This window comes from Chamaea fasciata, unplaced genomic scaffold (genome assembly GCF_029207755.1).
Source record: "Chamaea fasciata isolate MVZ Bird 193981 ecotype frontalis unplaced genomic scaffold, bChaFas1.0.hap1 SCAF_3, whole genome shotgun sequence".
Classification (NCBI taxonomy): Eukaryota; Metazoa; Chordata; class Aves; order Passeriformes; family Sylviidae; genus Chamaea; species Chamaea fasciata.
Window position 1 is genome coordinate 66,813,477 of NW_027094088.1, and position 8,064 is coordinate 66,821,540.

Sequence of the window (8,064 nt, forward strand, 5' to 3'; positions counted from 1 at the left end):
TTAAGGCATAATTGCCCTGAGCAATACGGTGGAAATTAGCCAAAAAGCCCAACAATTAGATGCAAGCACCAAGTAATTTTTTTTAATTGACAAAGTTTGAAATCTGTTTTGAAACTCACCTGTACTTGAGAGTAGCACTTGAGGAAAAAAAGAAAATATTGCTTTTAACTACTTTAAGTAGAATGGCAGTGTTAGTTCCCCCCTTCTCCTTCCAGGTTAAAGTTTTCAAGACAATCATTGAGGTACCAAAGCAGGACCAGCATACCAAGACCGAAGTGGGACATCTGTTCAAGAGTTTTAACTTTTAAGCAACTCAGCATAAAAATTTCAGTGCCCCACCCTAAGCAATTCATATTAAATCTTATTTTCCTCAAGAGGCAAGACCCTCATATGCTAGATACCTCTGGTCTTAAAAGCAAAATGAAGCCTGGACAGGAGGATCATACACTGAACATGCTCAGACTGCCTCCCAGTCTTCTTTTTAAAGCCAGAAAAGCCTACAAATTACCTGGTGCAGTGCACACTTTCTCTGTAAAATGCACAGTATTAGAGTCCAAGATCCAGGAAGGTACTTTTCAAAGTCAGTGCTAACAGCACACATGACTGTCTCTGTACAAATTTAGGCAATACTGGCTAGTCCCTTTAAGCTACCAGAGTATCCATAAAAGAAAGACAACCAAATTATACATTTTATTCACATTTATTTTTCGCTTTTAGTGTGCTCACAGAAAATTAGAACACCTTAAGCAGGAGTTTAATAGCAATTTTTGTAAGCAAAGTTACATTCCATCTCTAAGTCAAATTGGTCAAAGCTTCTCCAGTATTTACAAAAACATGATAGACAAGATGCTACACAAAAAAAAAAAAAAAACCCATTGCATCTGAAGAGTTTTCCTTTATTTTCAAAGACAACTGGAAAAGAAAGCATTGTCTGCTGTAATCAAAACATACCACAGTATAAACAGTAACCATTCCACTTATCACAGCTTGGTTGAGTTTAAAATTTGTGTTTAAAAGGTCCAAGATGACTGCAGTTTTACAAAAATGGGCAGGGTGGAAAGAGTTGCAAACTTCATGTGCTTCTGGATATCAAGATTTGTTTTTTTTATACAATAGTCACAGTTAAAAACACCCTGCTGGTAATACATAATTACACTTTATTAAGGTCATAAACCAGCAATAAACAATAAAGCCTATACAACTTGTATTTCTACTTAATCACTGACTGATACAGCTAACATGAGATAAGTGAAAAGTTCCTATGGTTTAAATGAATTCCTAAGACTATGATCTCTTTATCTGGGTATTGATTTTTATTTTTTTTTCCTTTTTCCTTTCCTTCTTAATCAAGACTTGTAGTGTTGTAAACCTTATAGAACATCTGCCTCACAAAATACATCGTAATAACTTTCTTTTAAAAAAAAGACTAACCCCTTACATCATTTCTGGCGGGGCGCGCTCCCGGCAAGGGCTGCGCGCCCCGGGTTCCCCACTGCGGCCCCTGTCACTTCATTTGATATCCCTTATTGACCCACCCATCTCCTTCATATATGGGCATGTCCATAGACCGATCGGCAAAAGTTTTATAATATGAAGAGAGTTGCAAAGTATGAAATTAAAAAAATAAACGAACGAAAAAAAAAATTTAAAAACAACGAAAAAATTAAAACCGAACCAACCAAAACAAAACATTAATACTGATGAAAAAAAACCCCAAAAAAACCAAAATATAGAGGATGGGAGAGGAAGGTGGAGGGGAGCCCCCCTCCGCCCGTTGGAATGGCGGCAACACATAACGATTTGAGATGGGAGCTGCGGGGGGAGAGAAAAAAAAGAAACGAGACATCTTTTAAATCAATCCCTGGTTGTAGACAAGTTCTCCGAGACCAGTACCTGGCACCACTCCAAAAACAAACAGGGGGGAAGAAAAGTCCGTCGGCGAGGGGCGGCGGCGGCGCTTACTACTCCGCCGACTCGGCGGCGGGTCCCTCCGGACTGCTCTCGGCGGGGGGCTCCTGCCGCGCCGGCTCCTCCGCGGGGGCCGCCTCCTGCTCGCCGCTGCCCGCCTCGCTCGTGGCGGCGCCGGCGCCCGCCGCCTCCTCCGCCTTCCCCTCGGCTGCCTGCTGAGGCGGCTGCTGCTCCTCGGCCGATGCCGGGGCCTCTTCTCCCGCCGCCTTCTCGGGGGCGGCCTCGTCCGATTTGGCCTCCTGCGAGTCCCCCGCCTCCTCCTTCGCAGCCTCGGCGCTGCCGGCGGCGCACGCCTCCTCGGCGGCCGCCTTGCCCTCCTCGCTGCCCGCCGCCTCGGGGGCCGCCGCCTCCTCCTTCCCGCCCTCCGCCGCCGCGGCGGAAGCGCCGCCCTCGCCCTCGGCCCCCTCGCCGGCCTCCTTCTTGTTCTTCTTGAAGGAGAAGCCGCTGAGCTTAAAGGACTTCTTGAAGGAAAAGCGCTTCTTTTTTTTTTTCGGGGTCTCGCTGCTGGACGAGGGGGTCGCGCCCTCCTCAGTCTTGGGGGAGGACTCCCCCTCCGCCGGGGAGGCCGGCTCGGTGCTCTCCGCCTCTCCCGCCTCCTTCTCGGAGGCGGGCTCCGACGAGGCCGCCTCCTCCTTGCCCGTCTCCTCGGCGGGCGCGCTGCCGTTCGCCTGCACCTCCTCCTTGCCCGCCTCCGCCGCCGCGGGGGAGGCGTCGCCGTTCACCTTCAAGTGGCCGTTCTCCTGCAAGACAAGGACCAGCATTACCGGCGGTGCCCGGGGGGGTCACGGGGCGCCGCCGCCGCTCTCCCCGCCCGCCGGCCTGGCCTCACCGCTTCCCGCGGTTCGAAGTCCCGCTCTCTCGCCGGGCCGGGCGCCCCCAGCGGCGGGCGGTGCGCGCGGCGGCCGCCAGAGGGCGCCCCGGCTCCACGCAGCGGCGGCCTCGCCGCGCACCCCCGCCCTCGGCGCGCCCCGTCCAAGCCGCGGCGGCGGCGCGGGGCGGGGAAGGCGAACAAAGCTCGCCCGGCCCGGCCCCCCGCCCGCCGCGGCCCCTCTGCGCCCGGGCGGTGTGGCGAGGCGCCCCCGCCTCCCTCCCCCCCCCACTCACGCCGCATTTGCATCTTTCAGGCGCCCGGAGCGCGGCTGGCTGCCCCGGGCGGCAGCTGCGGGGGCGGCGGGGGGTAGCTGCCCGCAACGCCACCGCCGCTGCCCCGCGCAGCGGCGGCACGGCCAGCCCGGCTCACGCGTGGGGAGGGGGCGCGAGTGGGTGACAAAGCCGTGCCCGGCGGCTGCCGATCCCCCGGCGGGGCTGCCACGGACAGGGCGGGCGGCGCAGCCCCCGGCCCGCGTTCTCCCCCGAGGGGGCTGACCCCGGAGCCCCCTGCCCGGCGTCTCCGGCCCCCGCTACTACACGGCCATCGGGCTCTGCCACCAGAGGCGTTCCGCGCGAGGCGCCCAGCGTCTTCGGGAGGAGGTTAAGCGGGCAGAAAAGCCAAGCGGTGTAAGATCCTTCCGTTTACGAGCCATTGGGACACTCCACCATAATACACGAGGGATTTAAAAAAAACCAAAAAAAACCAAAAAACCAACCAAAAAAACCCGTGCCCCTTCCCCCCCGGCCCCCGCGCAGGAAAGATAAAGGAACGAATCATTCAAAGCCGAGCCCCGTTTAACCAAAATAAAGAAATTATTCCTTTGCTTCGAGTTGCAAAGATAAAAGGATCGACCGTATTCTCCACTGAATGTGCCACTGGGGCATCAAAGGAAGAAGAATTAAACAGGATGCGAAAGAGAGTCCGTCGAAGTTGGCTTAAAAAAAGAGGTAGATTTAATTTTTTAAAAAAATTTCTTTTCATTTTTACCTGTCCATTCGCCTTGGATGGAGATGCAGCCACTGCTTCCCCAGGTTTCTCGGCGGAGGCTTCGCCCTTTGCAGCGGTCTTGGAGAACTGGGCACCCATGCTGTCTTATTCAACAAAGAAACTCAACAGATCCAAAAGGAGGGGAAACAAAGAGCGTTGGGTTGATATAAATACTGGGCGACCAGCAGCAGCAGCAACACACACACACACCAGAGGGGAAAAAAAGAGAAGAGAGAACAGAACCGATTATAATGCACTCCTTTTAAAAAATTTAAAGTTGAAGAGATCAAAAAGCAGCAGCACAGGAGGGAGGGGAAAAAAAGGGAGGAAAAAGTCGAGAAAAAAAAAAAAAAGGAGCCCAAGTTTAGTAAAAAAGAAGTAATAAAAAATCCCAGATTTGTAGCCGTACTGTAGACAAGGAGAAAATGGAGAAATCTCCCTGGTTGCTAATAAGATGCGGAGTCCAACGCCCAAGTGCACAGATGAATGGGCTTCCCGAGCGGTGACGGCAGCGCTCCGCCCGGCGCCGGCCAATCGCGGCCGCCGCGCACAAAGGGGGGCGGGGCCCGCCCGCCCGACGAACAATGGAGCCGCGATGGCAGCGGTTTGAAATCGGCCCCCGGCCGATAATGAATGTGCCGCTCCGCTCCGCCGCGGCGCGGGCGGGCGCGCCGGGCCCCGCGCCGGGCCGCCAACAAAACACCCCGAGCGAGAGCGAGGGAGAGAGGGAGCGGGGCGGGTGGGCAGGGACAATGGTGCGAGGGGCTTGCGGGTGAGTGCGAGTACGAGTGCGAGTGTGAGTGAGAGCGTCCCGGCCCCGCCGCACGCCCCCGCCCGCTGCCGCCGTGAGAGAGCAACAGATAGTGTGTGCGAGCCCCGGGCGGGGGAGAGAGGGAAGGAGGGGATTTGCTGCTTGCTCCCCCCCCCCCCCGCCCTTTGTTTTTTGGTGGTTGGGGGGGGGGGGTGTCTTCTTTTTTTCTTTCTTTTTCTTTTCTTTTTCTACCCCGGGTTTAATTGGTCGCGATTGTTAAATCGCCCCCAATTTGAAAGGTATTTGAACCACGTAGATCGGGTTTCGCCGAACGAAAACACGAGTCGAAATTAGTAGGTCTGTAGGCCAGATGTTGCAAACGCCAAAGCAGCGGCAGCAGGAGCCGCTGCCGGAGCAGAAACGGACCCCTCCCCCATAGCGATATTGGTTTGAAATAAAATATTTTGTGATTAGCCTACGGCTCTAATTAAATTCTGCTGTCTGATTATTCCTGATTTGTGTTTTTAAAGTATTTTCTGAGGCGGTGACCCACTTCACGATTACATTTCCATGCACTCAAGTAGTGGGCGAAGCGACGTTATCGGGGAAACATTCGCGCTTTCCCAAAGCTCAGCCCCGAGTGTGTATTTACTTTGAATTTAAACCCTCGAATAAGATGTAACCCGAAACTAATGCACGCGAATTAACGGTGATCTGGAGCGCTTATCTGCGCTGGGGTGGGCGAAATATCACGGACCCGAGTGATTTCCTTTCTCAGGGGAGGGGGCGGCGTGTGCGGGGAGCTGGCCGGCTCCCTCCCTCCGTGCTGCGATGCGGGGAAGGCTGGCCTAGACCTCCCCCACCCCGGCACCCCCATCCCCTTTTAAGGAGCAGAAACGAGCGTCAGAACGATCGTTTCCCATAGTCGGGTAATCTCCGAACGCCTCTTGTTTATAAACAAGGATGTTAAAATTATTTCGATAATGAAGGACTGTGGAGCGGAGAGGCTCGGCTCAGCTGCCCACCTCCCTCGCCCCGCGGATTGCCGGGGCTGGGGGGATCGGTGGGCTTCATGCGGACGCCGAGAGCCGCCTCTCGGTAACCTCGGCGAGGGCAGCCGGTGTCTTTCGACCGCTGTAGGGGAATATTTAGTTTCTTGAGGGGCAAAAAGGGGCATTTGGCTGGTGTTTTTTACCGGGGGGGTGGATAGAACCTCTCCCTCCCTCCCGCCGCATTTCACGCACAGCCCCTCCGCTGCCGCCGCCGCCGCTCCCTTTGTCTCGGCCGCCGCCGCCCGCCCCGCTGAGCACGGCGCAGCAGCGTCCCGCTCCCCCGGGGGCAGCCCCCACGCCCACCCGTGCGCCCCGCTCCAGCAGCACCCGCAGCCCCCGGGGCCGGCGGGGGGACGGCCGCCGGCCCTGCCGGGGTGACCGCCCACGGCAGGGCGGGGGTGCCGGGGGTGCCGCCGCCGCGCCCCGAGGCTCCCTCGGCGGGACCGCTCCTCCGGGCCGTTTCCCTGGCGACGGCGGGGGGCGGCGGGGCCTCCATGGTGGGATCGGGAGAGGAGCGGAGCGGGAGCGACTCTGCCCGCCCCGGCGTCACCTGCGGCCGCCGGCCGCGCTGCTGCGGGTCTGGGATGGGCTGGACTCGGCGCGGCCGGGTGGGGCCGGGGTCGCGGCCGAGGGCGCCGGGGCGGCAGCTCCATGGGCCGCGGCTGTGGGAGCCGCTCTCCGGGGATCCGCCGGCTACCTCCTCTCCCGGGCGTGCCGATGGAGTGGCGTGCGGCAGCGGGCACCGGCGGCAGAAGGGATGGAGCGAGCTGCGGAGGGCTCACCTTATGGCGTGACGGCACCGCAACCGTGGGGCACGGCCAGCCGGACAGCTTCCTTCTTCGGGATCCTCCCCCGCTTCTCAGCTGCACGCGTTGTGTTTTGTCTGCTCCTTTTAATCTGGATATTAAGGAAATCGTGATTTTGTTGGTGGTGGTTTGGGGTTTTATCTTTTTAGACTGGTTGATGTAACAGATCACCTAAGAAGACCTGCTGGAAGACCATGACCGGACTTCGCAATCAGTATCAAAAGGCACCTGTCCATCTTGAACGGGTATATGCAATTTCACCGGCACGGGCATATGCATTTCTACTTTCCACCGTAGCTACTACCTCTGAATTTCAGAGTAGTGTCACTGAAAAATCTCACGTAGCAACTTGGAGTTTATACGGTGTGCTTTGCATTACGCTTTTGATACGTTTTTCGACCATTTCAATGTTTCACAACTTGAAAAGAAAAAGAGAAAGTAAAAAAGACTAAGCCTTGACTGATCTCTACTCTAGGTACTTAGTTCCACAAGTTCTTTTGTAGATTCTCTGGACAAGCAGGAAATCTGGGATATTTGTATGGTCCCTGTCTCAGTCCAAGTGCAATTAAAACCCAGACAGCTATCTCTAACCCAAACCCTTGACCGGGAGGTGTAAATAGAAGATTTAACCCCTCGAATGACCTCTTGAGCCCATCAGCTACCAGGCTGCGCCTTGTCACACCACACCTTTATGCACCGAGCAGATACGCTGGAGGGGAGATTCCTCTTTCTTAAACTTGTACTTTACTCAAGTTCCTGGTCTTTTAATCTTCTTCCAAGAGGCAGGGAGAGGGAAAAGAGAAAGACAGACAGACTGAAAGACCTCATTAGTGTTTTGTGACAGGACTAATCATTTACGAACATGAGAATACCACTTTTCTACTGTGCCTTCCATATAAAAAGTTGTCATAGAATTTCTGTGGCAGGAGCGAGGATGTACCAGTATAAAGTTGCTTGTGTGTAAGGTGTTGGAGATTTAATGTCTGAAAAAAGCTGTACCGTTGTCAAGTGTATTTGCACAGAATAGAATATTCTTCGCTGGAATTTGTGTTAAGGCATTTACCACAATAGCTGTATCAGCAAAAAAAAAAAAATTTCCCTGTGTCGTCTGTAGTGATATTTCTAAGAACATCACAACCATGACTGAGAGACAGTTCTGTGGAACCCCAAAATGAAGAAAAAGACAAGGCTGGGGAGCTGTTCTCAGGGGGGCAGCAGGATTTGCTTCCCCTTGCTCCTCCAAAGGTTTAAGGGCTCTGTCACTGCAATTTCATATTTCTAACAGTGTGTTGCAACCCCTAGATGAAGTTGTCTTTTTGCAGAACTTCCAAAAAGTGTCTCCTGCCTGCACATTTTTCCTGAAGTGTTTTCATCCTCAACCTTTTGGGAAGGCGGAAGACTGAGGTGTGGGATGATAAAATGCTTTGTACAGTGCTGCCCAGCAAATCAGCCTCACAGCTGACAGTGTTACTGATTCTTGGCTGTGATTTCATGATCATTAATAATAAATCTGTGCCTTGCAGCCACAACTTTGATTGGGCATAAACACAAACCTTCCTGTCAAGCTAACCAGGTATATGCTTGGTATGTAGTGCTTATGTCAACTTTGCACTAACATTCTGTGGGGAG

The 8,064-nt window shown here is 54.2% G+C and overlaps 1 protein-coding gene across 2 annotated transcripts; it reads right to left on the minus strand.

The window, feature by feature from the left end:
* Window positions 1-681: 681 nt before the first annotated feature.
* MARCKS (myristoylated alanine rich protein kinase C substrate) lies at window positions 682-6,474 on the minus strand. Of its 2 annotated transcripts, none has more exons than XM_066179377.1 (3): window positions 6,412-6,474; window positions 3,827-3,999; window positions 682-2,708 (listed from the first exon to the last, which is right to left on the minus strand). In XM_066179377.1, the coding sequence occupies exons 2-3, from the start codon at window positions 3,923-3,925 to the stop codon at window positions 1,962-1,964; spliced, it is 846 nt and encodes a 281-aa protein (XP_066035474.1). In that variant the 5' UTR covers window positions 3,926-3,999; window positions 6,412-6,474; the 3' UTR covers window positions 682-1,961. The 2 variants fall into 2 exon arrangements, with proteins under 2 accessions (XP_066035474.1, XP_066035473.1); XM_066179376.1 differs by lacking the exon at window positions 6,412-6,474 and adding an exon at window positions 4,236-4,332.
* Between the last annotated feature and the right edge of the window lie 1,590 nt (window positions 6,475-8,064).

Excerpts from the sequence above, each read along its gene's own strand:
- MARCKS (XM_066179377.1), bottom strand. The coding sequence starts at position 3,925 with ATGGGTGCCCAGTTCTCCAAGACCGCTGCAAAGGGCGAAGCCTCCGCC. Across the intron at positions 2,709-3,826 it reads CATCCAAGGCGAATGGACAG|GAGAACGGCCACTTGAAGGT; the intron begins GTAAAAATGAAA and ends CTTGTCTTGCAG.